General features: G+C 40.8%; 1 protein-coding gene across 1 annotated transcript in view; it reads left to right on the top strand.

The window, feature by feature from the left end:
• Positions 1-15,963, top strand: part of LOC308355043 (contactin-associated protein-like 3) — a gene marked incomplete at both ends in the record, with an annotated part of 141,256 nt that overhangs the window by 12,850 nt on the left and 112,443 nt on the right. Inside the window, one exon of the mRNA XM_080822947.1 lies at positions 12,657-12,767. Coding sequence (XP_080679073.1) covers positions 12,657-12,767 — 111 coding nt within the window. The remainder of the gene's footprint in view (positions 1-12,656; positions 12,768-15,963) is intronic.

Here is a 15,963-nt window from a genome sequence, read left to right as displayed (position 1 = left end):
AGTGGAAGTGGGAAAAACAGGGAAACGTGGTCCCAGTTTTGTTCACCCAAGATAATGGTATAAGCTGATTTGCTATAATGAAACGAGAGCTGGTTTGACTTCTTTGGAGCAGTAAGGTCAGAAGCAAAAGGAAAAGCGGAAATAAATACAAGTTATGAGGGAAAATAACTTTTTCATTGGAAATTTACAGTCATGAGTAGGGAGAATGACAAGGGAGAGTAAACTTTTGCTCATGGTCTTTGGGAAATAAGTAAAATTTTGCTCAAGGCATTGTTCAAAAATTGAGAGTAAGCATTGTGTTAAAAATAGGATAACCAGTGAAAAATGAATTAAATGAGATATTTTGCATGCTGCACAACATCGTGAAGTTTTTTCCTCTTTAAGAAAAAATGTTTTCTGTTTCATATTTTAATTTGGTTGTATGTTTATTCATTTATTTTTCTCTTATCTGATATTGAGAATATTCTTGATTAAACAAAGAAAATGTGTTTATGCTTGAAAGCAGGTGAATGGGCTCGTTTAAATGTGTGGGTTTTCATCTGATCTCCTTTGCTTATGGACTGCTGTAAGGGTTACAGCGATAATCCTAAGTGTGGCTTTTGGCACCATGGGTGGATTTGGGTGGCACAATTTAATTCGTGCTCGTAGCACTTTACTCATACACTTGCGATGTTATTAAGTTTCAACAATTACTGCTGATAAATTACGGAGGCATTTTTCTACAGGTGTCTGAAATCTCGAGCTATTTCTCATATTTAAAACAGAAAAAAACATTGGATTTTATCATGCATTTTTCTGTTAGAATCTGGAGTTCCCCGAGGTTAGCAGATTTGTATCTTTTATAAACTAATTTTAAGTTCTGTGGTCTTATATAATGCCTAGATGATGCAGATAGAGAGGTTTATAAAAGAAAAGGCAGTATATACACATGGTGTGTTTTGACACATGCTGTGAATTTTAAATCTCTACTAGCTGTCAAACATTTCAGCATTTCCCCTTGTCTTCGACACAAGTGCTGCATCTCGGTATGGCTCGAAAGGTTGGTAGAGGAGTGAAAAAACCCCACCCTCTTTGGATGAATTTTGAAAAGAAATGTTTAGTTGCACCCTTGGAAATAACACCAAATAGATATATTACCTTTGCAAACATGTCTAACGAGATACTGGAAAAAGTACCATTTTATTCAATGGTGATCTAAGTTTGTATTTGCTTGATGCAAACACACACACACACACACACACACACACACACACACACAGACACATGCTTCCTAAAAATGATTGGATTTTCCACTTGTGTAACAGCAGTGGTCTCTAGTTTTGAATAAACATGAACCATTAAACAAAATGATTGTTTTATGGAAATTTTTTGGGCAGAGACCCAAGTTTTCAGTGAACTGTTACTATTTAAATTCAAATAATTTTTAGGTAAACATTACATTAAACAGCAATGCTGTCATGTACCAGGACCTCAGTGGGCTGTTCTAGAAAATACTTAACTGTGAGTGGATTGTACTAAAACTTTCAGAATCATCTAATTCCATAATATATCAAATTTCATAATACCTCCCCCCCCCCATGCATCTTGTGTACATTCTTGGAGCTCTACAAAGAAATTACTGCCTGTGGTTTCCTCCCTCCAACAAAATGGGGAAAACTGGTATTTTGTGGAAGGGTCGTGTACAAATATTCGTGCTTGGGCTGCATTGATTGTACCTGCTGCCACCAACTGCAGATGCTTTTGAACAACTGTCCTTGTTGACTCTGTCAGAGGAAAGAGGAAGGGCGGGAGGTTGGGAGGGAGGCAAGGAAGAAGGGGAGGGTGGGAGGGAGGCAGGAGAGAGAGCACAAGGCAGGTGGATGCAAATGACAGAGCTTGTGATGAGACGTTCATCGGTGGTCACACCAGATTTTGAACCTCCCAGTTGATTATTTAAAGCACAAAATACATATTTCTCTGCAGTGGCGTATATTCTGTTTCTCATTCTCATGAAGCGGTGAGTTTTTAGCTTGGGAATACGCTAGTTATTTTGTATTTATTGTTTTAAATTCTTTCCAGTGAAAATGCCCAAATACTAAATATTCTTTCCAAGATAATAAGTTCGAGTCACCTAAGCCTTGTCCTAAAAATTCAACTATTGGTGATAATATTTATGGCAAATAGGATAGGGTGTTGTTGGTTGTTTTTGGTTAAAATTCGTCAGTCCTTAAAGTCATGTGGACTTGCAGGAGAAACATTCCTTAAAATATAAATGAACATCTAAATCCTTTCATGTGTCCTCGTAAATTTTTAAAAACTTTGTTCTGTCGTTTTTGATTGTCTTACCATCAGATAGTAGAGAGGGAATGAAATCACTTTGTTTCCAAATTTTTGGTGGTGCAAATTGAGAAACTTAAAAAATTTGTCCAAAAGTTTCAAAATAAATTATGCATTCCCCCAAGAAATATTTATTAGCTGTTGCTCCATGAAACAGCTTACGGAGAAGCACCATCTATAGAATGAAGCTATGTGATTTAATGAGAATCACGGTATTTTGGTAACACGTGTGAATAATGTCTGAACAAAAAAATTAAAAACAGGCGCACTCCATTGTTCTGTGGCCATTCTAACAACGTGAGTAGAGTCTGTGGGATATTAGACTCTGCCCCTCGAAATGGATAGCCCAGATTTAAGGGTCAGCAAGGCAATTCTCCAGCCGGCGAGCTATGACTAGTTAAATTCTTTTTAAACTCGAGGTTTAGGGCCACATCAATGCCAACGTGAGTCGACAGCTGACTTTCTCAAGTGCGGCCCTCTGAGTAGGAGCAGGAGAGGGTTCCGGATTCTTGCAGTCATGTTTCTTACCTGTTGATTCGCCAGGCCTGGTTTAAACGCTACCCACAGAGCACAGCACGGGTGCCCAGCTGCCCCCGTGACAGCAGGTGGCCCGTGGAGCTGCTGTGCCCGGAAGGGAAGCCTGCAGGCTTTTCCTATCAAGACGAACTTGGCTGCTTGGGAGGCATGAGCTCAACACGCGTCGAGACGAGATATAACTTAGATATGGAATTTCAGAAAGTCGCTCTCCACCTCGTGGCCCTGCTGAATTCAGCACATTTATCAGATGCCTGCCCCATGCCGGGCAGTGTGCTAGAAGCCGAGGAAATAAAGATAAACATTGGTTCTTTACAAAACCTGCGGGTCCTCCATGAGAAGCGGGATGAGTCATTACAAATGGTGCTGTTGTAATGCTGAAGCCACAGTCACCATTGGGTGTCCGTGCCTTTTGCGGAATATAAGATCTTTGGGGACCTTGGTGGATAATGATTGAGATCATTAAAATTCTGCCTTTCAAACGGTGCAAATTCTTGGCTCTTTAGTGTGCGGAAGGAGGGCAACCCGTGAGAAACCTAGAACTGTTCTCCCCCAGGGCCGCGGTTCCTCTGAGGTTGGGAAATCACACAGTTTTGCATGATTTTAAAACCAGGAAGGAATAGATTTGAATTTTTCAGCAAAGCACTAGAGCAAAATTTCAGAGTCTTCTTGACGTAGAGCTGGAATAAAATCAGTGTAAAGATGAACTGTTCGTGTCTTGTCGCAGGGAAGTTATTTGGATCACAGCCTTTATTCTTAAGTAAATTCTCAGTTGTTGATAAAAAGAAAGCCTTTGCTTTTTAGGAGGCATTATTTTTAGAGCAATTTTAGGTTCTCAGTGAAATTATGCAATGTATAGGGATTTCCCATATTCCCGTTCTCCCCACACATGCACAGCCCTCCCCTATTACCAGCAGTCACCCCACAGTGCTTCCTTCCTTCAAACTCATGAACCCGTCACTCACAGCTCATGATTTATGTGAGGGGTCACTCTGAGTGTTGTACACTCTATGGGACTTGCCAAATGTGTAAAGACCTATATCTACCATGACAGTGCCCTAGAGAGTAGCTTCGCTGCCCTAAGAGTTCCCCCCCTTACCCCCCCCATTCATTCCTGTCTACCTCTTAAACTCTGACAGCTACTTTTTACTGTCTCTATAATTTCACTTTTTCCAAGTGTGTAGCCTCTTCAAATTGGCTTCTTTCACTTACTAACATGCACTTAAGGTTCCTTCATGTTTTTTCATGGCCTGATAGCTCGCTTCTCTTTAGTGCTGAAAAGATCCCCTTGTCTGGTTGTGCCACTGTTTCTTTAGCTACTTGCTGACTAAAGGACACTTTCTTTGACTTAAGGCTTTGGCCATCAGTGAGTAAAGCTGCTAGAAACAGCGTGTGCATGTTACTGTGTGGACATAAGCTTTCAACTCCTTTGGGTAAATACCAAGGAGTAGAATGCATGGAGGGAGTATACTTAGTTTTCTAAGAACCTACGAAATTGTCTTCCAAGAAGACCGTACCATTTTGCACTCCCACCAGCAATGGATGAGGGTTCCTGCTGCCCTCCGTCCATGCCGGCATTTTATGTTGGCCCAGTTCCAGGTGTCGGCCATGCTGATGGGCGTATGGTGGTATCCCATTGTTTTAATTTCCACTTCCCTGATGACAGGTGATGTCGGGTCTCTTGTCATCTGTTTATTTGACATCTGCACATCTTCTCTGTTGAGGTGCCAGGAAGTCTTTGGACCGATGTTTAAACGGAGTTTTTTTTTTCTTTTTAATTATTGAGTTTAAGAATTCTTTTTATATTTTGGAGAGCGGTTCTTTGCAGATGTATGTTTTTCAAGTATTTTCTCCCAGTCTGTGACTTGTCTTTTCATTTTCTTGACAGTGCCTTTCGCAGAGCAGAAAATTCTTTCATCAACACCAGCATGTCAATCCTTTCTTTCATAGATCATGCCTTTGGTGTTGCATCTAGAAAGTCATTTGCAAACACAGGTCATCTGGATTTTCTCCTGAGCCATCTTTTGGGAATTTTATTGTTTTGTACTTTACAGTTAGATCTGTGCTCTATCTGAGTCAATTTTTGTGAAAGGTGAGAGTCTGTGTCTAGACTCTTGATGTCGCACGTAGATGCCCAGTTGTCCCCACACCATTTGTCGAACAGCCCGTCTTTGCTCCATTGGATGACTTTGCTCCTTTGTCAAAGATCGGTCGGCTCTATTCTGTGGGCCCATTTCTGGGCTTTATTCTGTTCCATTGACCCATTTGTCATTTCTTTTGCCAATACCTTGTTGTCTTCACTGCCACAGCTCTGTAATAGGTCTTGAGCTAGCTGGTGTCAGTCCTCCAACTTTAATATTCTGTTGGCTGTTCTGGGTAGTTTTTCCTCTCCATGTAAACTTTAGAATCGGTTTGTTGATATCCACAAAATAACTTGCTGGGATTTTTATGGATTTGCCTTGAATTATAGATAAAATTTGAAGAACTGACCTCTTGACAGTATTGAATGTTCCTGTCCTTAAACGTAGACTATCTCTCCGTTTATGCAGTTCTTTGATTTTATGCATCAGTGTTTTGTAGCTCTCCTCATACAGGTTGTGTCCATGTTTTGTTAGCTGTATGCCTAAGTATTTCATACTTTTGGATGCTCATGTAAATGATGCTGTGTTGGTATTTTTTAAAAATATTTTATTTATTTATTTGATGCAGAGAGAGAGAGATCACAACTAAGCAGAGCAGCAGGCAGAGAGAACGGGGGAAGCAGGCTCCTTGCTGTGCAGAAAGCCTGATTCGGGGCTCGATCCCAGGACCCTGAGATCATGACCTGAGCCAAAGGCAGAGGCTTTAACTCACTGAGCCACCCAGGTGCCCCATGGTGTTGTATTTTTAATTTCAAATTCAACCTGTTCATTGCTGGTATATAAGAAAGGGTTGACTTTTGTATATTAACCTTATATCCCGTGTGCTGCTATAATCACTTGTTAGTTCCAGGTTTTTGGTCAGTTCTTTTGGATTTTCTACATAGATGATCATGTCATTTGTGATTTGTGAACAAAGATTTCTTCCTTCCCAATCTCTATCCCTTTTATTTCCTCTTCCTGTCTAATTGCACTAATTAAGACATCTAGTCGGATATTGAAAAGGAAGGGGGAGAGGGAACAACCTTGTCTTGCTCCTGATCTCAGTCAGAAAGCTTCAAGTTTCCTACCTTTAGGTATGATTAAACTTTAGGTTTTGGGCAGATATTCTTTTTCAAGATGAGAAAGGTCCTCTCTGTTCCTTAAGAGTGTTTACAACAAACAGGTGTTGCATTTTGTCAAATACTTTCTTCTGCATCCCTTTATATGATTGTATGGTTTTCTTCTTCAGCTTGTTGATGTGGGCGATTACATTAATTGCTTTTTGAATGTTGAAGCGGCCTTGCATACCTAGGATGAATTACACCTGCTCTCTTTGTACATTGTGGGATTCAATTTGCTAATACTTTGTTGAGGACTTTGCTTCTATGTGTATGAGAGATGTTGGTCTATGGTTTCTTGTAATATCTATGACTGCTTTTAGTATTAGGGTAATTCAGTTGTCATAAAACACATTGAAAATTATTCCCTCTGCTCCTGGCTTCTGAAAGTGTTTGTAGGGAATTGGTAATATTTGTTCCTTAAATATTTGGTAGAATTTATCACTGAAGCCACCTGGACATGGTGCTTTCTGTTTTGGAAAGTTATTAATTATAGATTCAGATTCTTTAATAGATAAAGGCCTCTACAGATTGTCTTCCTTCTTGTGTGAATTTGGCAGATTGTTTCTTTTGAGGATTAGTCCATATTTGATAATTAGATTATCAAGTTTGTAGGTGTAGAGTTGTCCATATTATTTCTTTATGACCCATTTAATGTCTGTGGGATCTGTAGTGATGTTCTTTCTTTGATTTCTATTATTAGTAATTTGTGAACTAACTCTCTCTCTCTCTCTCTCTCTCTCCCTCTCCTTTTAAGCTAGCCTGGCAAGAATCTTTTACTGACCTTTTCAAAGGTCGGTAAATGATTTTGATTTGATTGATTTTGTCTATTGATTTCCTGTTTTCAATTTTATTTATAGGTACTCTAACAAGAAGACTTTTTCAAATGTGATTTTGGGCTTTTGAGTTGCAGATTTTCTGGAAGATCAAAGCCAGATCATTAGTCAGGAAGTTCTTTTTATTGACAAATATTTGCCCGGTTACATCTTCTCTACCATTTGGATTCAGCATTTGGAATATATTATTTTGTAGTTTAGAATTTTCTCAAAAATACGTAAGACATTTTACAAACGCTTTGATCTAAAAAAGGAAACACTACCAGTATGAGTTCACTCAGCTGGAGGGAACATGAGGTATTATTTAATTATAAGAACAATAATTATTTCAAATTCATACTTAATAATAGTTGCAATTAATGAGTATTAATTTGCTATATCACCCCACTAAAATTAATGGTAAATTAATTTACCTGTTACTGTTACTGTTTGACTTACAAAAAAAAGTGAAACCTTCTATGCCGAGGAATAATTTTACAGGCAACATCTGGATCTAGAGCTAATCATTAAATAGCTCTCATTTAATGCAGTGAACATAAACCCAACCTTTGAAATAATTCACAATATAGGTTGTGATAGGAAAGCCAGCCTAGAAATAAAAACAAGAGTGCTTAACTTCGGACTGTGCTAATGGGTAGGCAAGCACTCTCTGCATGGGTGAGATAAATAAATTAGCCAGGAACGTGGTGTAATTTGCCCTTTCTGACTTGGTTCTCACAGAGATATGACTGTATTCTATTATTGGCATGCACAACTTATTGGAACAGACAAGAAATCTGAAATCACCTCTGCTTTCCTTCAGCTGGGCTCCTAACAGTTTGGGCTTTAAGGATCATGAAACTAAGCAACTCAGACTCGCAGTTGTTCAAACTCATGGGATGCCCAGTTGGTGCCAAGTGTAGTCCCACGATGGGTAGTAGCTGGTCTGAGCACACAGCAGCACACATTTTCAGGGGCAAGTGAGGGTGGGGGTGGCTGAGATGGGCTTGGAAAATTAGGCGTGGGCCCCTAGAGCATCCTGTATGCGATGCTTACAGAATGTCCCGTTGCTTCTAGGGAGACATTACCATCACACACACATGCACAGATGTGTATACCTGAGGGTTGGAGACCAGCCAGTACCTCTGAACCCTGGCCAAGGTCAGTACCGCCGTCCAAAGTGCTGACAGCATGGATCGGAACCTGTACGGATTGGGACTCTATAAGCACACACCTTGGGAGGGGAGGCGTGGGGGCTCCAGATGTTCACAAATTTCTCAGTGGCCTTCATGGGCCACCAGGGATTGGGGAATATTGGAGCAGCAGCCTAGCTCCGGGCCTCATTCCTCCTGATGGAGAGAGATTCCCAGGTATCTTCAGGCTCTTCTGAGTCCAGATGTCCTTGCCGGTCCAGTGGCCAAGGGGCACCTCTGTGTGGGTCTGGACCTTGATTCCAGCTGCCCACCTGGGAGGAGAAAGTAGGGCTGGAAGTGGAGGGGAATTTAGGTCATACTTTCTGTTCCATTCCAGGGGCTGGAGTCCATTGTGATATGCTAAAGGATGAAAAACAAGCAACAAACAAACAAACACGAATTTTCTGTGTTGAGGAATTTTTAATCTCATCCAGAAGATAAGGCATCCTGAAAAGATACCACTTACACATAATTGAGTACAAACTGAATTTGAAGTGTCAAAGAAACCAGAACAAATGTATTAAGGACAGGCTGTGGCTAACCGACAGAGTCTGTCTGGGCTTCTCTTCTGTCTGTGGGGAAGGGTAGATTTAAGTAGTTTTAGAAGGAGATCAAGAGCCTAGAAAACCCCCAGATCAGCTCACCTAGAGTGGGAGGACGAAGCCAGCTCTATTTGCTCCAGTTGTGGGAAGTTCCAAATTTCTAAGATTTCACCTTGAAAAAATGTATGTGATTTTAAAAAACAGAAGCTGGAATATTGTTTTATAATCTCAGTCTAAGGCTGTTCTGCTGGTAAGACATACAATAGGCTTTTGATTAAAATGGCATTGTAATAGGTGTGCCTAGTGAGACAAGGTCTGAGTATTTCATAAATATGGATTTATTATATCAGAATGCACATAAGGATGTCTCTGGCACTCTGATCTGAGTCATACATAAATCATGAACAATTGTGGTGTGCTTGTTTTTTCTCTAAAACCCATGACAATGGACCATCACTTTTCCTTTAGCATTCTTAAGCCCCTCTGATAACCTCACTTGGAGTACATTTGAACCACTGGAGGACGAGTGCGTCTCAAAATTAAGATTATTCCATGGACTCACTCTCATTAATATGGGTGGTTATTATGAAGGGAAATAAAATTGCTTTAGCTTACTTAACTGCAATATTCCCTATTTTCATATGTTAATTCTCATAAGCTTATTATTTATACTCAACTTGCTTTCCCCTCTAAGTGATAAACAGTAGTTGTTTAAAATTGTTTTGCCATCTCACTTGTCAAAATCCACACTTTGTGAATAATTCTTGTACCTTTGTTTGTTTTTTAAAAGATTTTATTTATTTGTTTGACAGACAGAGATCATAATCAGGCAGAGAGACAAGCGGGAGGAGGGGGAAGCAGGCTCACCACTGAGCAGGGAGCCTGACTTGGGGCTCGATCCCAGGACCCTGGGAACATGACCCGAGCCAAAGGCAGAGGCTTTAACCCACTGAGCCACCCAGGCGCCCCATAATTCTTGTACCTTTGAAACATTTCAGGAATCATCTTTTTTTTTGATAGAAATAATATTTATCGGATTATTCATGAGAATGATACTCATTTAATGGGATTCACATGTTTTATAATGATGTGAAGAAAAAAGAAAATTAAACTGGGTCTTGACAATTTTTGCTTCAGGAATCATAGTAGAAAACCTAAACATTTCAGGTTGAAAACAGTAGGTAATGGACGTTTGGGATGGCTCTGGAGGCTTCACCTTACATGGATTAAATTCAGCTAGAAACACTCTGAATGCCTGGGAAACACTGTCCAAATCCTGGACCTCTCCTCTCCAGGTACCTTATAAGGATGTGACCACCTTGTTTTTGACCACACAAGTCCTCAACTTCTACTATGTTGGAGTAAATTGGAACACTGGTTTTGAAGCCTCTAAGTTAGGGTTATAAAAAAAAAAGTCATTTAAAAATAAATTTTATAAACTGTTCTTCCAAAGAAAGATTACAGCACAAACGCTATTACTTCTTCTTCTTTTTTTTTCTTTTAAAAGACTAAGCTTCATATGCCTTCTTTGAAGAAAGAATTAAAAAATGACAATATGGTTTGGAATGTTGAACACTACCTTTTACATCTCTCTATGGGGAACGTGTCCTTATAGCATCTTTTGAAGGAACTTAATAAGTGTTGACTTGTCTTAGCAGAGTGAGAATAATAAAAGCAAATACTTTCAACCCTCAGCAGTCCTCTCAGTGCGTGAGTCCCCATTGTACTCCCTGCCATGTTGCTGTGTGAGTTCCATTATCGTTGTGTAATGGGCCACTCTACAGTTGTGGGGGTTGGCTCTGCATTGCATAATTGTGTGATATCATCACTGTCCAGTCGTGTGATTCCCCATCGAACTGAGGAGAGAACCGAGGCTTAGAGAAGAGTGAGTGACACCCAAGAGTCGGCAAGGCTGGTGAATGCCAGTCCCACCCAAGTCCAGTGGCAAAATCTATGTTAGCTTCAGTGGTGAGATGACAACAGTGTGAGCAGAGGGGACTAGCATCAGGACAGAACCCTAAAGGAAACCGTGTGGGGCCAGGGCTGGGAAGAGAGCAGGCTTCCCTAGACACACAATTAGTGGGAATAGCCCTCTCTTGCCGTCAATCTGCTGTGTGATTTCAAGGTGCTGTTGAGGTCCCCGGGACCCCCTGTGTACAGGGAGACTAATGCGGGCCTGTTCTGCTCAATGTGCTAGACCCTGAGAGACTTCTAGGCTAATACTCGAGTTAGCTCCATTGACCATGACCTGTAGATAACACCCCTCTTCTGGAATTTTCTGAAGTACTAACCATACCCCAGTAATAGGCCAACACTTTGCGGTGCCTGTGCACACACCCATCATGGGGGCTTCCTAGGCCTTCCTGTGCCACAGACCTCTTTGGTTATAAATGCATTAAAAAATATATATATATATGTGTGTGTGTGTGTGTGTGTGTGTGTGTGTGTGTGTGTATTTATATATATATATATATATATATATATATATATATATCCAGTTACAGTGAAGGGCTGATATCAATAAATCAGAAATTGTAATATAATGTCTCCTTTGTTATTAGCTCATTAAATAACAAAATCTAGTGCTGAGTCAAATACGATTATTTGGAAGTAAGGAGGAACATAAATGATACTTCTAGATATTGTGACAATGATTGCTATAGGACGGTCTGTAACTTATGATGGTAACAAACAAACAAAAAAGCATGGGCACTACTGAAGATGCTGTGGTTTGTCTATGCTCATGATCAAAGTAAATGCTGAATTCTAGCTGGAGGTTTAATGGAAATAAAGATGTAGTTTTTCTCTGTCTTCACAGGCTCCTTAAATCATATCTGTACCCCGTGTTATGAACTGCTGAGTCATGGTTCCCCAATTCAGTTTCTATGAAAAACCCTCTTGGGCCTTTGATTGGACTTCTAATGAGTCTTTAGCTCAAACTGGGGATGACTGAGCATTTAAAAATGCCGTCTTCCTGTCTGTGATTGCGGGAGTCTGTATTTTACTCAGTTTTTCTTTAATGTCATTCAGTACAGTTTTTAATTATTAAAAAAAATTTAATTATAAAAAAATCCCCATAAATGTTCTGCACAACTTTGTAAGATACATTCTTAGATACTTCGTGTATTTTGTTATTATTTGCTATTCTAGTTATCTTTGGACCCCAGCTAGAGTTTAAGATGAAATCGGTTTGGGGATGTTGAGCTATTAAACCAGTCACTTACTGACTTTTGGACTTTCTGCCTCTGCAGTCGTATCATCTGGAAGTGATGACATTTTTTTTTTTCTTTCCTAATTCTCTGCTTTTAACTCTGAAATGTTCTCTTATGTACTGATAGGACTTTGAGAGTGGCTTTCAGCAGAAACTGTGATGCCTATTAAAGTCTTCTTCCTAATTTTAAAGGAAATTCTTCTAACAGTTCTCCACTGAGGGGCAGTGGGCTGGAACCAACTTTTAGCAGCCAGCAAGAGCCATTTATTCACTTTTCATGAGTTTTGTAAGCCAGTTGTTAAAACACAGTCATTATTAAAGATTAAGTTGTATAAAGTTACAGTTAAGTAAATCATGTTAAAAACAAAGGTAAATTCTCCAAACTCACCATGTACTACTCTCTGTCTTGGCATCTCACTCTTGTCTACGCTCTTGAGTTTATTTTAATCTCTTAATGTGCACGGTGGAAACACTGTATAATGAAGTGACATGTGTGACCCTCTTACCCTTGCAATGGTTCGTGACATCACACTGACAGCTAGGAATTGCCCACAATGGGAGTATGTACACCACCGAAGATGGCAAATGCTACCAATCAGGGGTTTTATTTTGTTTACCACCTACTAACACACTTCCGATCAAGACTGATGTTTGCCATAGGTTTTAGCATTTTCTTGGCCTGTTAACTAAAAGCAAGGAAAGGAGGGAAGAGAGGAGGGAGAGGAAGAAGGAAGCAGGAAGGGAGGGAAGGAAGAAGTCGGGAATGCCTGGAACAGTGGGTTAATCTGAATTTGGGGTTTTCCTCAGATCGCTGTGATGTCCCGCTGGCGTCCACGTTGCCACGAGAGTCCTTCAGCTGCTCGTCACAGTTGTCCAGCAGCCACGGCCCGGGGTTTGCAAGTCTTAATCGCAGAGATGGTGAGTCTGATGCTCTCTTGCTGTTAGCCCATCACGAGTCTTTCTCAGAGAGAATAACGACCATTCTTACTTAATATTCATTCTTGCGGCTCGAAGGGGAATTATATTGCAGTTGGGTGGAAGTGAAGAAGCAGGTTCAGTGATGTATCATTTCTAGCTTCCTGCGTCTGTAGCGTTCTTCTTTTCTGTTGGTTCTGACATTTCCCATCCCTGCTGATGGTCGGCAAGTGGTCATAAATGAGATCCGAATCAGAAGGGAATTACTGGAGGCTCCAGATTATTTCCATCCTTTTTTAGTTTCAGAGCACCCCACGGATGGGTGACTTTCAAGTGTGCTTATTGTGGGTAACTAAAATGACAAACACGGGGCTCCTGGGTGGCTCAGTGATTCGGGGTCCTGGAATCGAGCCCCACATCTGGCTCCCTGCTCGGTGGGGAGCCTGCTTCTCCCTCTCCTCCCAGCTCCTGTTCTTTCTTCTATCTCTCTCACTCTCTCTCTCTCTCTCTCTCAAATAATCAAAGTCTTAAAAAAACCCATCAACAAATGAATGAGCCAATGTCACGGGCACTGGGAACACCCAGCAAGCCACTGGCTGGCACCAGTGAGATGGGAAGCTGCCACGGAGTAGTGATGGGGAAACAGCCCCATCCCAGGACCTGGCCTGCGAGGAGCCGGGGCAAAGCCTCCTGTTGAAAATAGGTTCTGATCGTACCTGTGGGAAGGGAGCAAAAGGCCTCCTTCCTTGGGGGGGGGGTGATGTTCGTTCATTCATTCTTGCTCCTTGACTGTCATGGACAAAGTTGCTTTCACTTTTGCACAAATAATAGTTCAGCAGACTGAGTGAGTAATACATGCACTGAAAACGCAAATGTTTTACTACCTTGGAAAGGGATAGATTAACTTTATTGGTGAATGATCCATCCAGAAAGTAACATTTTAAATTGACCGTGTCCCCCCCCCCAAAAAAATTGACTGTGTCCCACGTAAATGTAAATTCTGAAGATTATTATGATGGAACGGAGCATTTGCCTCCCTTTATTCGGTATTTCTAAGATCACAGTTTAAGTATAGCTTGAATTTTATTGTGTCCTCAAAAGTCAAGCGCAGGAACCCCACAAGAGATCAAATAGACTGATGGGGCCCCGCAAGGACACAGTGGAGGATTTTGGTGAGTTTCGGGGTGGAGAGATCACACCGCTGAGGACCACCTTCATGACCTTTTACTATGAAGAAACATTTCTGGCCAGATATTTTCTCCTTCAGATAGTTATGAAGCATCAGTCATGATGACTTTCAGTCCTCTGGTGAAAATAGCCTCCTCTCATTGAAGCCAGTTTTCAATTAATAATTAAATGATCAAATTTACTATTTTTGGTCTGGTGGTTCCTCTAATACCAGCTTAACATCTAAACTTTCCAATGGTTGCCCAAAGACTGTAAAAACCAAATAAGCATCATCCTTAATTAGTTTAAAGGATCCCAGGGGGCCTGTGTATCGTGTTTCTGATTTGCATATACAGAATATCTTTATGATTCAGGCCTCTGGCCCTGTCAGTGTGGTGGCACTGGGAATTTTATAAGCATCAGAAGGGAAAATCCCAGTGTTTAAGATGAATTTATTTCCATTATACTTAATTAAAAAATTAATAACTTAGACTATCATAAGCAGCCATTATAAAATTGTAAGTATCAAATGTATTTACTATAGGCAGATCACTCTTTGCAGATTTAAATTAAATTTTTAAGAGTGTGGCAATCAACTGATGAGGTTCTTTCTTGTGGCTGTTGCTACTCTGATTATACACAATACATATTTCATTAAATATTCCTTCATTTTACCATCTGATTTCATACCCATTCCTAAGGCAGGATTCAGACAGCACGGTTTGTCAATGTTCCTTTGGAAGGATTTTCTATGCATATTTTCTGTTGAAAGCCAGCATCCCAGAGGTATCTGGGTGGCTCGGTTGGGCCTCTGCCTTTGGCTGGGCGCATGATCCTGGGGTCCCTGGATTGAGCACTGCACCAGGCTCCCTGCTCATAGGAGAGCCTGCTTCTCCTTCTGCCCCTCACTCCGTTTGTGTTCTCTCTGTCTTTCTTTTTCTCTCAAATAAATAAGTAAATAAAATCTTAAAAAAAATTAAAGCCAACACCTCAGATTCTTTCCTGGAATTTCTTTTGACTTTGTAAATGCTGGAGAACAGATTAGTTCACTTCAGTTTAGGATATTATGATGTAAAATGTGGATTGTATAAAATATGGAGGATTATAATAATGATGACGATGATTCTTCCTTTATAGTACTTGTAGTTTTTTGAAAATTTGGTGCAAGATCTGGTGATGGAAGCCGTGTTAGACAACTTGATTATATGATTAAAGTGTCCTTGGTCTATATTATGGTACCTGGAGGTTGTAAAGAAAGTGTCTGTCTTACCTCCCTATTTTGCCCAGCAGTCTTTGAGCTTTCAATATTCTTACGGAAAAGTAGAACTATCTGAACCCTCATGGCTCCTGCCAGGGATTTTGTATGTACCTGATCACTGCATCTACCTGATGTATAAGGTAGTAAGACAACAGTCAGTACATAAATTTTCTTTATTTTTATTATTCTTAAAGATTTTATTTACTTATTTTAGAGAGACAGATAATGTGAGCGAGGCGAGGAGCAGAGGGAGAGAGACTAACAGATTCTGTGCTAAGCATGAAGCCTGACACGGGGCTCGATCTCACACCCTCCAGATCATGACTTGAATGGAGATCAACACCTGAGAATTTGCTTAAGAAGAAAGGCTGTGATTCAGATCACTTCCCTAAGAAAAGGCATAAACACTTTATCTTTACATTGATTTTCCATCCAGCCATGTTCATCCGCATTGCCCCTTCTAGGAATTTCCTATTTTTCTTCCCAGGGCCCCTGCCTCAGGATTCGCCAGCTAAGGTGGCCTTCATGTCTGTCAAGGTTGTGGGGTCCAGTTAGCAATCCTTCCCGCGGCACCTGGGATCCCTGACGGGTCACAGGCACCATATTGAAATTGACACGGGAGTCCTGAACTGCTCCTTTAACCTGTGACTCAGGAGGACCATAACCAGGGACAAGGGCTGCTGGGTCCTCTCCAGGCCCCCCGTGGTCAGCTGCTCTGCTGCCGTGAACGTGAAGGGAGGCCTGCCTGGACTAGGGGCTGGTGGGGGGATGATG

Source organism: Martes martes (genome assembly GCF_963455335.1).
Source record: "Martes martes genome assembly, chromosome: 14".
In the NCBI taxonomy this organism is placed as follows: domain Eukaryota; kingdom Metazoa; phylum Chordata; class Mammalia; order Carnivora; family Mustelidae; genus Martes; species Martes martes.
Note: the sequence above shows the minus strand (reverse complement) of the source record. Positions and strands in the feature narration are given on the sequence as shown.